The sequence below is a fragment of the Filicampus tigris genome, chromosome 1, assembly GCF_054856515.1.
Source record: "Filicampus tigris isolate MCC_2025a chromosome 1, RoL_Ftig_1.0, whole genome shotgun sequence".
NCBI classification, from domain to species: Eukaryota; Metazoa; Chordata; class Actinopteri; order Syngnathiformes; family Syngnathidae; genus Filicampus; species Filicampus tigris.
Window position 1 is genome coordinate 36,091,691 of NC_141217.1, and position 18,288 is coordinate 36,109,978.

Below are 18,288 nucleotides of genomic sequence, written 5' to 3' on the forward strand. Positions count from 1 at the left end.
AACGGCAAAAGAAAAACTGTTAGTTGGCAGCCAGTGTCCTTTTTTTTTTAAGCATCAGTTATACTATTCGGTTAAAAAAAGCAAATAATTAAGATTTTAAAATTGAACCAGGCCATTTTGCGTTCCAGCCCAACATTGTGCGTCATCACTGGGTGCATCGAAGAAAACAAGAGGGAAAATGTAAACAATGTGGCAAGGTGGGTGGTGATGATTTTTATTTTTTTTAATTTATTTTTTTTTTAACCTTCATTGTTAAGACCTAAGAAGTATTGTTTTGATCTTCAGGGCTTCCAGCAGAAGTTTGCGTTCCACAGTAAAGAAATTGTTGCCATTAGCTGTTCCTGGTGCAAACAGGCGGTGAGCATGTCGATAATCTTATGTAATTAAATAGTAATCTCACAATGAAAATAATGGTTTCATCATGAGGAAATGTACTTCCCTGTTTTAGTTTCACAACAAGGTGTCCTGTTTCTTGTTACACCGAATCGAAGAGGTTTGTCCAATAGGAGCTCACGCTGCCCTCATAGTTCCACCCTCGTGGATTGTTCGAGTCCGACGTTGCCAGGTAGGAGTTGTTGATGGCTTGTTTACAGAGTTGAGCCCAGACACCTTTTTTGGTTCATATCATGTGTCAGGTGCAACTGGTAGAAATTTACAGTGTAACGCCACTCCAGTTGCTTCAGTCATCTCCAGACTTTATGCCCGTGTAGTGCACAAACAAATGTATCAGCACACACCTAGACCTGACCTCAAACACCATCGGCACGGATGCAACAAGATCCGTCATCAAGTTTGCGACGCAGATGAATCGACACAGTTAAGCTGCCCCTACTTTTTCGCACGTTTCTTCTGTTTTCCCAATTTACATACGTTGGGTGTGAAACTATAATGCTCTTTTCAGTTTATCTGTTGAGATTCAACAAGAATAATTTGCTTTGCTACTGTAGCTGCCAATTTGTCGCAGTCGGGTGTTAAAAAGGCTAACTTTCACTTAGCCATAACCCTTGTGGTTATGGGGACATCGAAAGAAAGCAAAACATCAGCATGAGGGTGCCAACATAATACTTTTGAAGGATGTCAGAAATACTTGGATGATGATCAAAAGGAAAGACCTGCCTGGTAATAGTGAATTTAATGCATTCTGATGACATTTTGCTGTGCAGGCCATTTATTTAAATGCATTAATCACTTTTTCTGGTCCATGTCTGGGTAATAGAAAAAAAAAAAAAAGAACATGGATGTTTTCACAGTTGCACACACGTTGCTTTTAAGTTTTTAATGTGATTGGTTAATTGTGAACCACAGTTATAAGAGGGCGTGAAACCACATTTTCTCAGTTGTTTAATGTCATTAAGGTCTACATCTTCTTGGTCACCAAATCTTTTGGAAATGATTATCTTGGTCTCAATATTTCTATGATAAAACCTGGCATTTGAAAAAGGTTGTTTAGACTTTTTGTGTCCATTGTATGTACCATCAGATACTCATTTTGGGTATTGACCACAATGGTCAGTTATTTGTTGAAATCAATCCCCCCCTCACCACCACCACCACTCACCCCCAAATTTCTGTGTCAGTAGTGCTTCCACACTGATGCAGGCTAAAACTTTAAACATGGTCAAGAGTGATTAACAATGTGTAATGTTGACATACTGAGTGATAATACCACACACATACACACACACGCACACACGTGTTTTTGTTTTCTGTAAACTCTTGTTCGTTTTTTTATGAATATTTGTTATGACACCAACTCAATAATGATTGTGTTTTTCTGGAAATATGCCTTCTCGCTCCACTGAACAATATGATTCAGCCATATTTGCCACAAATGTTTTTTTTTGCTTGAATTCCATCATTTGCTATACAGTTCCATCCAATTACATTTATCCATGTGTGTATGTATATAATATAAGAATAATATAATATATATTCGTAAACTCACCATAGTCTCGCAATTGCTTGTTCTTAAAATGTCGGATTAAGTTGGTTGTGATGAAACCTTTGGCCATCTTGATCGGTGCCCGATCGATCGGAGCATCCCTAATATATATATATATATATATATATATTTACCCTGGTAAATTTTTTATACAGCATCCTTGACTTATGCTCTGCTTTCAAACAGGCATCAATGAAGTCAAGTAAGAAGAAAAAAAGGACATCCTTCAAGCGAAAAAGCAGCAAAAAAGGAGCTGAGGTACATTATCCAACATTTATGATTCTTGCCGATTCAAAGATTTTCTGCTTTCTAACATTGAGGGTTTCCTTCATAAGCGTTTGCCTTATAAATCCATGTGGGACAACGCATATGTTCTGCTTGCAGCCCCCAGGGATTTCATTTGTGTGATGGTTGGGACCACTTATTTAATTCTTACCCCTTCGCCATTACCTAAGATAAGTTATTTGTCAAGAAGTCGAATTCAAAACACACTGAACACCATGGATAGGGACTGAACCCTGTCGCAAATAGCAAAAGTAACTGATGCCCAACCAAAAAGGCTGCCAATATATGACACAAGTTGGCGGCAAAGCACTTAATTTCAATCAAACAAAACTATTGCATAACTAAATGAAGCTCCTCCCCTCACATCAACATATAGGTGCTTTTCCCCAAGATCCTACAAGATTGTGCCAAAGCAGTATTTTTTATATGAGCAAAATGGGGAGTAAGTGAGTTTTTCAGTAATTAAAGGATGAGCGATTCCCCCCAAAAATCCACAAATAGGTGAATTTGACCCATGAATATGCACTGAACACACACTGTCACACTTCTTTGGAGGCACGCTGTCCTATGTTCCTTAGAGTTTATCGGATTTATATTTGGGGATTGCTCTGACACTGATTTGCGAAGCCACATTATCGTGCTTACATTTGTCCCCCCCTTGCATTTTGACGCAGTGGCGACTTCTCTCATTTCCACATAATTTCTGAGGAAATAGTTATTTTTAGCTGCATTGTTTTGTTTACTCACAGGACCTACGGCAGTGGAAACCCTTCATTATTCGCCCCATTCCTTCCCCACTGATGAAACCCCTGGTGGTGTTTGTCAACCCCAAAAGTGGAGGAAACCAGGTATTGTTCAAATAGATTCTGGGTACTGTCTGTTTTTTGAGTCTGATATTTATTTTATTGTGTTCTTTACATGTCTGACAGGGCACAAAAATCCTTCAGTCCTTCATGTGGTATCTGAACCCACGACAGGTTTTTGACCTGAGCCAGGGAGGACCCAAAGAGGGGTAACTATTCACAGAAGTATTCAAATACGCTCTTATGATTTACCACTAACGTGGTTGAAAACATCTAGCTTGGAGTTGTATCGGAAAGTTCATAACCAGAGGATTCTGGCCTGTGGAGGAGACGGAACTGTGAGTACCTAAAGCAAAATGCGCAAATCACACATTCAAGAAATTGTACTGTATGTTTATTGTGTTTGTGCTTTGCAGTGGTGATCCATCTTACTGAGAGCTCTCCTAATATTTTTGACTCTCCTGAATGTGTGTGCGTGCGTGCATATGCATGCGCGTGTGTCTGTGTGCGTGCGAAACCAGGTGGGGTGGATCCTGTCTTGCCTTGATGAGCTTGGGTTGAATCCTCAACCGCCTGTTGCAGTGTTACCACTCGGGACGGGAAATGACCTTGCTAGGACCCTCAACTGGGGAGGGGTGAGTCCCCATGGCAGAGGCGGCAAGAATATTTCAGAAGTACAGAGAAGTACAAGTCCTGAGATACTTGTGTGGGGAAAAAAAAAAGACAACTACTGATTCAGCTGCTTCTCTGAAATAAATATAAAAACAAAAAAGTGCAGACTCTGAAATGTACTTGATACAAAAGTACAAATTTGAATTGAATCTTCACTGTGAATTATACTTAATACCAGTTTTCTTGATTGGGACAATGAAAAAAAAAGCTTTCTGTGAACACAAAATAATCGCTCTTATTCATTTAAATTTTTTTTAAGATCACAGAACATGTCATCAAAACGTTTCCCATAGCTTTCTTAATGTTGTGAACTAAAAAAAAAAGCGTAATTAATTAACGATCACTGAAAAAGTGAACCTTCACTGTATGTGCGTTTTAGAAATAGACAGAGAACTTTTGAATGCTGGAAGCTTGTTTTTTTGTATGCTGGCACAAAACACAGCACATTCACAACGCAATCTGTTGCATCATTGTTGTTAACGCTCCCTGGTTCACAGTCGTCTGTCACTGCTGTCCCTGTTTTTTTCTGCCTTATCCAAAGTTCTCAATCAGTTAATCAAAATCTTAGCCGTACTTGACTTTACCTGTTTCTATTCACAGCTAATTTTACATGTTGTTATTCTTGGGGTTGGAAAAAAGTAACAAACCTAACTGAACAAGTCAGAAATAGAAAGCACAGATACCTGTTTTCAAAGGTAAGAGGTCAAATAGTCCTCATTAAAAAGAAATCTTTAGTTCCGATACCTGAAAAATCTACTCAAGTATAGTGAAAAAATATTTATTCTTCGTTACTACCAACCAATCCAAATAGACAATTCTTAGTGAATCCGTACTGTTTCTATGGGGTTGATTTTCTACATCCAGGATTTTGTGTGCAGGGCTATACAGATGAACCCCTGTCCAAGATCCTGTCACATGTTGAGGATGGAGCTGTGGTCCAGCTTGACAGGTGGAATCTACACGTTGAAGCAAACCACAGCGCAGGGGCTGAGGTGGATGAGCAGCAAAGTGATAAGGTTTGCCGTATAACATTGTCACCGTGAACTTTTGAAACGCAGCTGCATTGTAGGGCTGTAATAATACAGACTATAGGCCCGTCACGATGAATCAATATATCGACTTATCCCTCAATGAATAAAATAGACCCAACAGCTTTTTTTCCAAACTCGATAAATGGTCATTTACGTGCATGTTTGTTTACATATGTAATCAGCAGTCAGTTGACACTCACACATGTACACGAGGGGTGGAGCGGATTTAGAAAAACAATTTGAATGGCTCGGTTTGACTGATTCAGTTCGGTTCGCATGTGTCCCAACTAGGTCTGCACGAAATTGGAAAAACATGCGATATGGATGTCGACTACAGTGATATGGATATTATTGCGATCTTTAACATGTACATAAAGAAATTGCATTTTTATTATCTAAGAAGTAATTTTCTCCATCCAGCAAAATAAGCAATCTCGAAGTATTCTTAGCTAATTCATTGTAATTACCCTAGAGAATGTTCAAGTATTGGATGGCGATGCACATTGAAGTTTGCATCTGACAGGTTAAAATTCAGATGAAAGCGTACAATCTCCTAAGAAAATGATTGCATGTTTTTGATACAAGTGACGTCATTTTTCCCAATACCCATCCAATAACTAACGTCCGATAGTTATCGTGCGTCTCTAGTAATTGATACATTTTGTGCAAGGCTGTTTGTTATACTGCACCACTTTCACCATGTAAATATTGTCTGCTCACTCGGAAATAAGTGACCCTCCGTCATCTTGTAATTTATCATGACAACATTTGGAGCAAACGCCTGTAGCCCGCTGGCTCCACGAGTCGCTCACAAGAATAAAAATATCATTCCCCCAGTAAAAGAGAAATATTGTTTTCATTACTGTGGTAATGGCTGACTGGATGTATTGATGTAATCAATGGATACATGATATACGACGATTACAAAGTGAGTTTTTCTTCTCTTTGTGTTTTATTGTGCACTGCGCAAAGACTTATTCTATCGCATTCTATTGTGCGTATGCTCCCTCAGCTTCCCCTGGACGTGTTCAACAATTACTTCAGCCTTGGGTTTGACGCACATGTAACCTTAGAGTTCCATGAGTCAAGAGGTAGGTTGCCAAATGAAGAGCACATTTTTTTTTCTTTTTTTTCTCATGACATAAAAGAACTCTGAAGCTGATTTAATGAGGGTTGTGTGCATCACCGTTATCATTGCGGCAATACATACAAGCGATGTCCTTGTCTGATATAACTGTGTTTCCAGCGCAGAGTAGTAGGAGGAATGGTGAATCGTGGCTCAGTAAATAACTAGACATTATGCTATGCTGGCTTTTAATGAGGCAGCACGGTGACCCAGTGGTTAGCATGTCAGCCTCACAGTTTTAAAGTTCAGCGTCACAATTTAGACTTCCTTCCTTTTGGAGTTTGCATGTTGTGCCCGTGTATTTCTCAGGCTGTTTTAGCTTTCTCTCACACTTAAGAAACGTGCTTTTATTGAAGACTGACTTGTCCATAGAGTGAATGTTAGTTTGATATTTTGATCCATGTACAAAAGGAATTGGAGAGAAATGTGAGCCTGAACTGACGGGGTAATGGTGTTCTTGTTTATGAGCCTGCAGCGGAAGCACGCCCCCTAGCTGCTGCATTTATCCCATTTAAGGACTCTTGATTGCTCCAGTCGTTGGTTCCTCTAATTGCGTGTCTGGCTTGAAGTACTCGATGAAATGTAGTTCATTTATTTGTCATTTTCTTTGTTTATTTCATCTTTTTTGTGTCTGATGACTGTCTGTTTTTTTTTTTCTTTTAGAAGCTAACCCAGAGAAGTTTAACAGTCGTTTCAGGAATAAGATGTTCTATGCTGGGGTGAGTGCATACAATCCGTCAAACTGTCTAATACTTTTTGGTGAAATCATAACTTTAAAGGAAAATCTTTGCTAAACATCTCATCTTGTTTGTCGAAGTTAAAAGAGGCTTTAGGAAACGTATACTACATTATACTATATTATAGTCATACCGTGCATATTTCCACATTTTTCACTTTTTTTCCTACAATTATATAAAGTACAGCTCTGTTAAAGCCAATCCCCACTCCAAAACAACCTTTTACTTCTGATTTATGTGAAATAAATTGCTGTCCATTTGGAGGCTGCGTGACAACAGCCGAAAGCATTAAAGTGAGATAAAAGTACAAGCTTAACTTAGCATTTGGGTGAGTCATAGCAGCTCTGTGGAGGCCCACAGCTTGAGTTTTATGTATGTCTCCTCAGCAGAGTTATTATGGTACTTCATGTGGTAAACATCACTCTAAGTGCCGTTGTTTTATACATTTCCACAGAGTAAGATCGCAGAATAATATTCTCTGCTATGCTATTTTTTATTTTTTTTTTGTAACTTTATGACTTGTTTCAGATAAGTTTGACTGCAACAATACTGTATCTGGTAGCCTTAAGAATAAGAATGTCTTCACTGTGACAGGTACATCAAAATTGTTGCGCATTCTCCTAAGGAGCTGAAAAGAAAAGAAAAAGAATATCACACGATAGCAATAAACGTTAACAGGGGGCCGTTACCAATACCGATTATTAGTTTAATTTGGAGCCAATATTCATTTTCAGCAAAAAGGAATATATTGGCATCAAAATCTGAAAAATAAATAAATAAATAAAGCTCTTAACTTTGTTGAAACGTCTTTAAGCATATGTTTACTGAACAATTTTTCAGATTTGCATAATGTTGATTTAATTATTATATTTGCCAATATACATCTTTGTTGTAAATTTCTAACAAAAAGGGAGCTCCACAGTCATCAGCATGTCTTCAAAAGTTAAATGAAAACTTAAACAATAGCTCCATATAGTTTTCTACATTAAATAAAGTCCCCCAAAATGCAAAATGACAGAAATGTTAAAATGTCACTTACTTGTTTTGATTTCAAACAAAAACAAAAAGTGCAGAGTCTTCCCTGGATCAATAGATTCTCCTATCAAGTTATTTGAAAATTTAAATAAATAGTTCCTTGAAGTTAGCGCACTTTTAAATTGATTTATTATCGGCCATCCGAGTTTAAAAACAAAAAGGCTGATGCCGATATTCATCAAAACACTGAATATCGGAGCCGATAATCGGCCTGGCCGATAATCGGTCCATCCCTAGTTAAAAGCTCACACTGTCAATGACAAGAGGATCCTGTTTAATAACAGTGGGTTAAAATCAAGTTGCTTAATATAATGGTTTATAATATGGCGTTGTCTCAGCACATATTAATAATGTATTGATTTTAGCTTTAAACAGGGTCAAATCATTTGGATGCTGCACAGGTTTAATGAGGAGTGGAGTGGCATCTCCGTTGCCTTGGTGACCCATGACCATCTGCTTTAGTGGTCTGTTATTTCAGTGGATTATAAGACTGAGTTCACATATTAAACAGTCGGACCCAATCATTTGTCCTGATTTTGCCCCAGAAGTGCCTGTTCCTCCTGCCTCGGATCACTTCGTTATGAGATTGATAGTGAGTCTTAATGTGTGTAATCTGCGTTGAGATAAGTGGGGCAGACCACACACAATACCACCAAAACTGTTCAATGCCTGACTTTCCATTGTTACGGGTGGGGTCTGTTGCTGATAAAAAGTAAAAAAAAAAAAAAGAAAAATTCTTTATCAGGCATATTAATTATACAGTGATACATTCCAAACCTACCTGAAATTTATGAAAACTCGCAATATGGAGAGACCGTATAATCTTTTTTTGATAGTTCTACCCCTCCCACGCACCATAAACACATTTGCTTGTGGCGTGCGACGTCAACAAGTCTGGCCATTGGCTTTGTATTTCTCTGTTCTTTACTCTTGACACCAATAACTACGTTCTCGGCTTTGGTGCCATCTCGTGGCATTTTAGGGCATTATGAAAAGAGCGGAAAAATGCAAATAGGTGAATTTGTGTAGCGTGAGTCACAGATACGGGTGTAGTGACTGCTGTGGCAATTTTTGGGGGTTGCTATTCGTATTCCGTGGGGAGCTCTCGAAACCCCGAGCACCCCCCACCCCCCCCCCCCCAGTGCTGCCCATGCCTCAGCGGTCTATGATGTTTGACATGTTGCAACAATGTGGAGTAAATATTTTGTCATTTTCAAGTATCAATTCATGTTTTGACTCCAAGGATTAGCTGAGAAACGGAGCAAACGCAACAGTGTTTATGGGTAATCTTGACAATCGTGAAGAATTGAAATTCTAAACGCATCACGTGTCAGTGGGTTGATGCTTCGTCTGATACTTAGCTTGTTAACGCCGGCTGACGCTGACGAAGATCAGACAGAGCCTTTTCAGCGTCTGAGTGTGGTGCCGAAAGCATTGCGGAACCAACACTTAATCGATGTATGTTTGTGGCTTTCACACAGACTGCATTCTCAGATTTCCTTATGGGAAGCTCCAAGGACCTGTCGAAACACATCCGAGTTGTGGTGAGTAGCTGCCGATCAAGCTGCTGCCTCTTGCGTGAGATAAAAGCAGCGCCACTCATTTGTGCGCGCGCGCGTGCGTGTGTGCGTGTGTGCTTGTCTACAGTGTGATGGGACCGATTTAACATCAAAGGTTCAAGATTTGAAGCTCCAATGTCTGGTGTTTCTCAACATCCCCAGGTTTGTCACGATAGCCACCACTCTCGAGAGAACATAATCACTTCTGGGTCTGCAGCTTCTGGTTGCGTTCGGAACCCCTTTCCAATTCTAAGTAATCAGATTGAAACTGAGTGGATTTATTGAATGTGTTAACTTCTCTGGAGTTCCGCAGCACAAAGTGGAGCAATAGGGCACATCGTCACACCGTTATGCTTATCGACAGATGAACACCCCCCCGAGTTAGCTTTCCAAAGTTAAATGCTTTGGAAACAAATGTTGACATTTTGTATACTGACAACGTCGAGCACGGAATGTGCTTTACGTAAGTCAAAGCGGGCGGATTCATTTTTAATCTATTGTTGGCTGCTATTTTGGGGGAAAAAAAAACCCAACAACAATGGAATAGCATCCTCACTAAACTTTGACATATATACGGTGGTCAAAATGATTTGTTGTATACAGTCAAATTAATACACTTCATTTGTTTGAACTCATATTATTGCAAAATTTGAGGAAACATTTGTGGTAATGGATTTGACTGACCTGAAACGCAAGGTGTAAGAATTGATCGCCGATTTGTTTGTACTTGAAATAACAGTCACACCGGGTTGGATCAATTTTGTCCTCAGAGGACAAAAGGTGAATGGCAATCAGAAGGGCAACACGAGGGCTTAATTAGTGAGAGTGTTTTAAGAAGGGAAAGAGTGAAATTTCAGGCTTGGCTTGATCTTAGAAGCAGCATTTGCAGCCAAAACAGATTTAAGTCTTAATTCAGGTATAATCATAACTCAGCCACACAGCATCCAAGCACAGCAGCATGAAGGAAAGAACAAAAGCTCAATCCAGGGAGCAGAAATTGGAGAACATTTGATGATTCAACGTTAAGGTTTTTGCAGACTGGTCTATAGGAAGCCCGGATGGAGCTAAAACCGCATGGTGTTTGAGTCGAGTACTTCTTTGAAATAGACATGAAATATAATATGACATAAAAGACGAGGTCTTGGTCAGAATTTTTGTGTTCTCAGTGTACTTTTCTGGACTTGTTGTTCAGCGACATCTTCTGCGAAATGCGTCATACTTTGAGGGATTTGCATGAAAATTAATGGAATGCACAATGTTTAGTATCGGTCTTGTAGTGGATCTCGTTGGATGGTTTCATTGATTTTAAAGAAAGCATGCATTTTTTTTTTTTTCGTGATTCATAAGGGTTCATTCTGATGCGGAGTACTAAATATACCATTTTTCGCTCTTGAAATCAACCTGCTTCAGGGGGCATTTATTTCTCACACAAACAAGCCACTACTCACCCCACCCTCTTTACTGTGGGTCAGAGGACTACGGCAATCTTTGCCGATCAATCGGGCCATTACTTGAAAACGATGACTCGTCACCCAGTCTTACTATGAATCCACGGGTGAAGGACGCATCTTAGGGGGAGTATAATGTCAATTCTTCACTCTAAAAACAGTTGGGTTAAAACTAACACAATTTTGGGTAAAAAAAAAAAAAAAATGGACCGGTCCACAAATAGGGTCAATTTGACCCACCTTCTTGCATTGTTTTGTACAAAACTACCCATTTTTGCGGGTTGTTTTCTGCAAAAAACAACCCAGACAGATGGGTCAAATTGACCCAAGTAGCGGATCGGTCCTTTTTTGACCCAAAATGGTGTTTTTTTTTTAACCCAACTGTTTTCAGAGTGCGGCATTGCAATCGGGGCACAATCTGACACATTTTTGGAAAATGGCTGCACAGAGTGATGTTCTTTGCTGCATAATCTCACACTTAAAGGGTGGCCAGGCACTTCAGAGACCCACAGTTAACATTTGTATACAAGCAATTAAGTGTTTTTTTTTTTTTTTTTTATCAAATGTCCCCCTGAAGTATATTCAAATCAAATGATGATGGCTTTCGAGGCTCTGTGTACGAATGCGTGCGCTTTTGTGTCTTGTGTCTATTTCAGGTACTGTGCAGGTACCACACCTTGGGGAAATCCAAGCGAACATCATGATTTTGAACCTCAGCGCCATGACGACGGGTACATTGAGGTCATTGGGTTCACCATGACATCATTGGTATGGAAATAATGGCGCAAATGTGTTGTAAACAAATAATGAATCTATGTGCGCTTCCTTCAGTCCCCTTGTTATTGCTATCAAAATGAAGAGGAACTTTGTAACGATGCCCTTCATGCGGCTTTTATGTGCAGGCTACTCTTCAGGTGGGAGGCCATGGCGAGAGGTTGAATCAATGTCGTGAAGTGACCCTCACCACCACAAAGGCGCTTCCTGTACAGGTACCCTACACACTATTTATATCTTGGGTAAATCAACTTATCTGCAAGTAAAACAAAAATCTTTTCTGTTTTTGACCAATCAGAATTCACCCAATAATACAAGAAAGACAAAACTTAGTCTCCTCAAAGTGATACTTTTGAGTGTGTATGTATATACACAGTTGTATATATATTGGTGCCTTGATATAAGAGTATAATTCTTTTCCATTTACACTCTTAACTCAAAGCACTTGCATCTCAAATAATCTTTCCCCACTGATATCAATAAAAAGCAACACCTATTGTAATTTGTTAGCCCGTCTATGGCACTTTGTATTGTTTGTTAGTATCATGTTAAATGGACTGTCGTAGGCAAACTTTACAGAAACAATAAACTTCTGTTTTCAGCAATTAACAATGTCTCGACTGTATTTCTGATTAATTAAATACCATTTTCATTGGAGAAAAAATTCATTTTCATAAAGATAAAAAAAAGAAAGCAGCTTTACTCTAAAAAAAAAAAAAAAAAAAAAAAAAAAGTGACCCCAAACTTTTAACCGTCACATACTGTTTTTGAAATGTTTTATAGTCTCATTTGGATTGTTCATGTTCAGGTGGATGGGGAACCATGTCGACTCGCCCCCTCCATCATCAACATCAGCCTCAGAAACCAAGCCAACATGGTCCAGAAAACCAAACGGCGGACGTCGTTGCCACACCTCAATGAGTGAGTCATGCACTGTATCATTTGAATGGGAAAGGCTACTTTTTCAACTCTTTCTGAAATAATTGTGAAAATCGTCATTTTTTCTTTAAAATAATTATGGTCCTTCTCGTCGTATCTCAGCCAACAGCCGGTGCCAGAAAGGCTGAGGCTTCGAGTCAGCAGAATCAGCATGAGTGACTATGACGCCCTGCACTATGACAAAGACAAATTGCGACAAGCGTGTAAGGAAACGCACACTTGATACACGCCATCCAATCATGGGCACGGCATGCTGTTTACATGTACACGTGGATTGAAAAAGTCTACACGCCACTGTTCATAGATCAGGTTTTTGTGCTTTAAAAAAAATGAGACCAAGTCGAATCATTTCAAAACTCTTTCCACCATTAATTTGTGATCGCACAAGTGTCTTATAACCGGGGGATGTGTCCATGTCCACAATTAACCCTTTCATGCAAAGTGGTCACTACAGTGGACAGCTATTTAAAAGTTGCTTTCGCCTATTTTAATTCAACTGAAAAAATATAGTTATATTTTAAATAATAACATTTAGTCATAATTAATGCATGAAAGGGTTAAAAATATTTTTAAAAATTTTGATTAATTAACACAGACGAAAGCAACTTTTAAATAGCTGTCCACGGTAGTGACCACTATGCATGAAAGGGTTAAAATTAACAATCACAACACGTCTTAATTTTGCTGTTTAGGTGCAAGTTACTTTATTATGCCATACTTCTATTTTTCTGCATGTTCAAACTAAATTGTTTAAAAAAACAAGTTAATTGAGAGTCAGCAAACACCTCCCACCTTTTAAAGTAAAGTCATTCTGATTAATGACAAATAAGTTCAAGGTATTCTAGCAGGTTTTCCTGACATTTTTGGAGTCACAGCTCATCAAAATTATTTGAAATAAAATTCTCCTTTACTTTTCATACGCCATCTATTTTTAAGCGATTTGTGTCCGACATCGCTGTTTACATTTACCGAACGGCTTATTCAGCATGCGCACCAAAAATGCAGCTGCACAACAAAGCGGTAGTACAAAAATGTAGGAATAAAATTACATTAGTATCAATAGGGACTTACTGTAATTGTGGAAAATTAATTTTTTAATTGCTTGTATCCACATAGTTGAGTCTCTGGAGTTCCCGCCTCCCCTCCAGTGTGAAATTCCACATCCAAATAAATCGGGCTATCTGCCTAATTCTGAAACGGTTTTCGATGGACTGGGCCAAGAACTGCCACTTTCAAAGTGATAGATAGACTAAAGAGAAACACCATCACGTCAAAGCCAAAGGTTAAGCAAAAGTGCAGTTTTGGAAGCAAGTTTGGGTCAAAAGTGGACCAATCCACTAATTGGGTCAAATTGACCCACCTTCCTGCGTAAACGGCACAATTTTTGGGGTTGTTTGGTACAAAATTACCAATTTTGGGGGTTATTTTCCACAAAAACAGCCCAAGTAGTGGATCGGTCCATTTTTGACCCAAAATTGTGTTATTTTTAACCCAACTGTTTTTAGAAAGCAACACTGCAGTAAGCCTCACAGTATTGTTGGTCTGTTCACTAATTTGACAGTATCATATTTATTTGTATTTATTTTTAGCATTTGAAATTCTGATACTGTCTACTGACAGTGATTTTGTTGTTGTTTTTTTTGCTTATTAATACGTCAGAAACACAGGAATGCTGTGAAATAATGGCATCAGGTATGGAAAAAGCCACGTGAAGAATAGATAAAATAATCATCTGCTTTGAACATATTCTTGAAAAAAAAGATTTGTTTGGGTTGACTTCCACTTTAAGCAGGACTGCTGATGTTGTCTGTTAAATGCAGTTGCTTTCTTTTTTCTTGGAACTTCTAGGCTCTTCTTTGGTGTCATTTGACATTTCCCTTTTTTTCAAAGAAGCTCTCTAATGACGTTTGCTTCGTACTCATTTTTGCTAGCTTTTGATTATTTTATTTTACGTGACCAAGACGAGAGGTTTGTTGAGCAAATGTACAGCACAGGCAGATGCGCCTGATTTTCAACTTCTTGCAGACTCTTGATGCTAATAAAATAGATTTGTTGAGTCTGTCTTTAGGGTCTAAATGGCGACCACTGTTCAACAGTGTTGGTGAAACTAGTGTGATATGTCTCATTTTGTGTTAGTGGAGGTTGATCTACTTCATTTCTTCAGCGCTGTACTGTATTGTGGCTCACTAATGAAACAAGAATAGCGCGTTGTTGCTATGTTGAGCCTCCCAGGATGGCGAGGCGCAGTAGCCAATGATTATAGTAGTATTTCATCTTCAGGTTTGAATTGGGACTCAAACTGCCTGGTGATTACTAAGAGCAGAGCCAAGGCCTGAAAGTCAACAAGGCCATTTTCATTTGCTTCTCCATCCAAGCCACTCTGGCCTTCATCAAGTTTGCGAAGATGAAAGATGATTAGTAGGCTTTGCTTGCATTGGTGACGCTTCCAATACATCGGAAGCTGTATGTGAGTCAAGTCCATTTTGTCATGACGGTATTCCCATTTTTACTCCACATGCGATTCTCAGTGCTGACACAAGGTGGTGTTGTCGTGACGCCACAAACATTTTGATGTTGGCGGCTTTGTCTCTGTGATTTGCACAAGATATGTGCGTAGCACAGTGCCTTGAGACTAATCTATGGTGAAGAGTATGAATATAAATTGAAGAACCATCTAAATGTGGTACTGCAGTAAAGAACCACAAGAGGGACTGTATTTAAATTCTATATTTTTTGCTCTTGCTTCCAGTGCATTATCCATTATTCATTTTTTATTCATTTGTTCTGAATGCCTGAAGTTTGCCGTTTTTCATCATGCAAATCAAGCGTTGCTCTCTATACACTGAGCGTGGTAAAAATACATTTTGTATTGCGGCTTTGTATCATCTTGGTATCGTATCGACACTTGTAAGACAAAGTGGGGTGGCTTTTTCGAGATGCACAATCAGGAGGTACTTGAAGAAAAATGGGATGCATGGTCTAGCCACTCGAAGAAAGTCATCACTACGCGGATGCCACAAATACGCTGACTTTCGATATGCCGAACAACATAGGGACAAGCCTCAAACCTCTGGAGCAAAGGTTTGTGGATCGATTAGACCAAAATGTACCTTTTTGGCCAAAAGAGTGGCGTCAACGAGGCGCACCAGGTGTCAAGCCAGTAAATTCTTTTTTATGTTGCTAATTGGCAGAAAATGTTTTTGCGAAACACTTGGCATAATATATACATTCAAACTCATGTTAAATTGCAGTCGGCCACCATTTAACCTGCATCTGATTAATCCCAAAGTTCAGGTGTTCTAGGAAGTTTTTTTTTCTCACAAAGCAGAAGCATGAAGGATTTGTGCTAACACTGATTGGTATTTGGAACTGTTCATAATTCCCTCCACCTTGAAAAAGGCACGTATTCCAACTGAAGAAAAGCAGCCACAAAGCATGATGCCACTACCGCAGAGATTCACTGTCGAGTCGGTATGGTGATTTTTTTTTTTTTTTTTTTTTTTTTTGCGATTAGCAGTGTTTTTTGTGCCCAACATACCTTTTGTAATTATGGCCAAAAGGTTTAACCTTGATTTCATCTGACCATAGCATATTTTCCACTTGCGCTTGTGTGCCGTTTTTCCCTTTCTCTGTCAGATAAGGCCATTCGTCTTTTCACCCTATCCCATAGCCCAGACCTACCTATGAAGAAAATGGGAGATTGTTGTCACGTGTACTAAACAGCCAGTATTTGTCAAAAATTCCTGCATTTCCTTCAGTGCTTATTTTTATGCCTCTTGGCAGCATCCCTGATCATAATTCTTCTCAGCTTTTTATCAATTTTGGAGGCACTTCCAGTTCTTGGCAGTGTTTAACAATTGTGCCATATTTTCTCCAATTGAGGGCGAGGAAGATGACTAGTTTGTCCACTGTGCCTTGGAAATTCTTTTGTACCTGTCTTCTGACTGCAGACCACGGGGCTTGTTCAGTAAGATGTGACTTCAAAAATGTCAGGAAAAGTCTACGAAAACATCAGAACTTTATATGTAGTTAATCATAAGCACTTTAAATCATGGCAAGGGTGTGCTGACTCCCATTTAACATGAGTGTGAATTCTTTGGTTTGGTTAATTCTGAACCAATTTACACACCAGCCTCTTGGCTGTGTGCATTATAAGTACCGGTAGCTTATTTTCATTTCCCATAACCCCCCCCCCCCCCCCCCCCCCCAAAAAAAAAATCACTTCCCTTCTCAAAAAACAACATTCTTTTTCACTTGAGTTGTGCAGGTTATTGATTACATTATTGGTTGAAAACATTTTGTGAGGATTTATCTCGATCTCATGTATTCATATCACAAAATCCTGGCATTTGAACAAGGGTGTGTAGACTTGTATTTTTTTTTTTTTTTTAATTCACTGTAGCTAAACAAGCCCTGGTAAGTATTTGTTTTATGTCTTTGTGTCTCCAGCTATTCCTCTGGGACTTATAGTGGTTCCTGGGGACAGCGACTTGGAGACGTGCAGAGAACATATTCAGCGTTTACAAGAGGTAAGACCAAGTGGGGGAGTTGATCCGAGTTAGGGATATCATTCCTTGCGGCGATTGATTTGGCAGTGACGAGTTGAAGAACGCGTTTTATTCATGTCTGGGTTATTTCTATCCTGTCTTTTTACTCTTCCTATTTCTCCAGGACATCTCCTTTGTCCACTCCTCTTTGAGATGTGTGGGACTTCAGGTTGGTCGTGGGACGCCTGTGTGTGTCGTAATTGAGTTGTCTGTTGTGGCATTTTCATTTTTTTTTTGTGATTTGGAGTTTGTGTTCGTTGATTTCCGTTGCGTTACTTTGTGGCGTTTAAGATGGCTGGCCAGCCGGACCAATTAGATGTCATCAGCAAATTCGAAATTTGCCCATGAAATTGTTGTCAAGCACCACGGAAGTGAGGCAACCCTGTCAGACTGCTACTGAGTAGGGGTTCATTCAGCATATGTTGAACTATACTTAGTTTGGCTTAGAGTTGTTAAATGGAACGGATCACTATCTTTCCCTTTTCTTCTTTCTTTGTTTTCTCCAGCGTGGTCCCGAAGAGCATCATAATAACCCGGTCAAATACCTTAATGACGTCTATAAAGCAGCGGTAATGCTCTCGCTGGTGCTGGCAATTTTTTTTTCCCGCTGACCATACGAAGGTTGAAAATCAGAGCAGTGGTACTTTTGCCGTCCTTCCGCAGAAGACTGGTTGGACCATGTCTGGCAGTCTGCCCTGCTGCGTAGCCAAACACAAACTTGGGACAGCCTGGCTGCCGAGTCATTAGCTGAGAAACACGGCATAGGGGTGGTTGTAATCTAAAGTAGCCCCACTATTTTGTAACAAAAGGGTGAAGGCGCAGAGAGGCTCACTTACAGACAGTTTCACAAATAGACTGATCACAAAAGTGTTACCTGGTTGTTTAATTTCATTCTTTATGGATGGGCAAACCAAACAAAAGTCAATTTGACATAATGACGTACCCATTATGGAATAAAAAAAAAGTAAATTGAATTACTCATCATCTGATGGACACACATTCTGTGATGAGTGTACAGAAAGGATTTCTGCCCATATCTGTTCAATTAATCTCCTCAGATAAACAGCTGAATTTGCAGTGGACTTTTTAAAAAACAATAAATCAAATACTAGCCTTATTGTATTGAGCACATGACGCTACCGCTCCTTTGCAATTATTTCAGTTTCTTATTCCTGGGTCATCACTTTTTTCTGTCTTTGCCATCACTGGTATCACAACAAAACCACAGGGAAAAAAACACCCAAACTAAACATTTGTGGAATTCATTCTTGAGATGCTTACTGTGCAAAATTATCAAGAGATATACTACCATCTTACTTGATTTGCTGGTTTCATGTGACTTCATGCGCGATTGCAGTTAAACCAAGTTTTGATCACCCCCTATGCTACT

The 18,288-nt window shown here is 39.3% G+C and overlaps 1 protein-coding gene across 7 annotated transcripts in view; it reads left to right on the forward strand.

Annotated features, from left to right (window-relative positions):
• LOC147153884 (diacylglycerol kinase zeta-like) overlaps nucleotides 1–18,288 on the forward strand; it is a 79,828-nt gene that overhangs the window by 36,437 nt on the left and 25,103 nt on the right. For 5 of the 7 annotated variants that reach the window (XM_086037246.1, XM_086037238.1, XM_086037211.1 and 2 more), the window contains exons 7-25: nucleotides 129–197; nucleotides 286–357; nucleotides 449–565; nucleotides 2,129–2,200; nucleotides 2,977–3,075; nucleotides 3,157–3,239; nucleotides 3,308–3,368; nucleotides 3,552–3,665; nucleotides 4,581–4,718; nucleotides 5,746–5,824; nucleotides 6,523–6,578; nucleotides 9,113–9,175; nucleotides 9,279–9,352; nucleotides 11,295–11,406; nucleotides 11,541–11,627; nucleotides 12,221–12,333; nucleotides 12,454–12,554; nucleotides 16,801–16,880; nucleotides 17,023–17,067. In XM_086037246.1, the coding sequence (XP_085893372.1) occupies nucleotides 129–197; nucleotides 286–357; nucleotides 449–565; nucleotides 2,129–2,200; nucleotides 2,977–3,075; nucleotides 3,157–3,239; nucleotides 3,308–3,368; nucleotides 3,552–3,665; nucleotides 4,581–4,718; nucleotides 5,746–5,824; nucleotides 6,523–6,578; nucleotides 9,113–9,175; nucleotides 9,279–9,352; nucleotides 11,295–11,406; nucleotides 11,541–11,627; nucleotides 12,221–12,333; nucleotides 12,454–12,554; nucleotides 16,801–16,880; nucleotides 17,023–17,067 (1,635 nt within the window). The remainder of the gene's footprint in view (nucleotides 1–128; nucleotides 198–285; nucleotides 358–448; nucleotides 566–2,128; nucleotides 2,201–2,976; nucleotides 3,076–3,156; nucleotides 3,240–3,307; nucleotides 3,369–3,551; nucleotides 3,666–4,580; nucleotides 4,719–5,745; nucleotides 5,825–6,522; nucleotides 6,579–9,112; nucleotides 9,176–9,278; nucleotides 9,353–11,294; nucleotides 11,407–11,540; nucleotides 11,628–12,220; nucleotides 12,334–12,453; nucleotides 12,555–16,800; nucleotides 16,881–17,022; nucleotides 17,068–18,288) is intronic. The other 2 variants (XM_086037256.1, XM_086037228.1) reach the window with 1 other exon arrangement.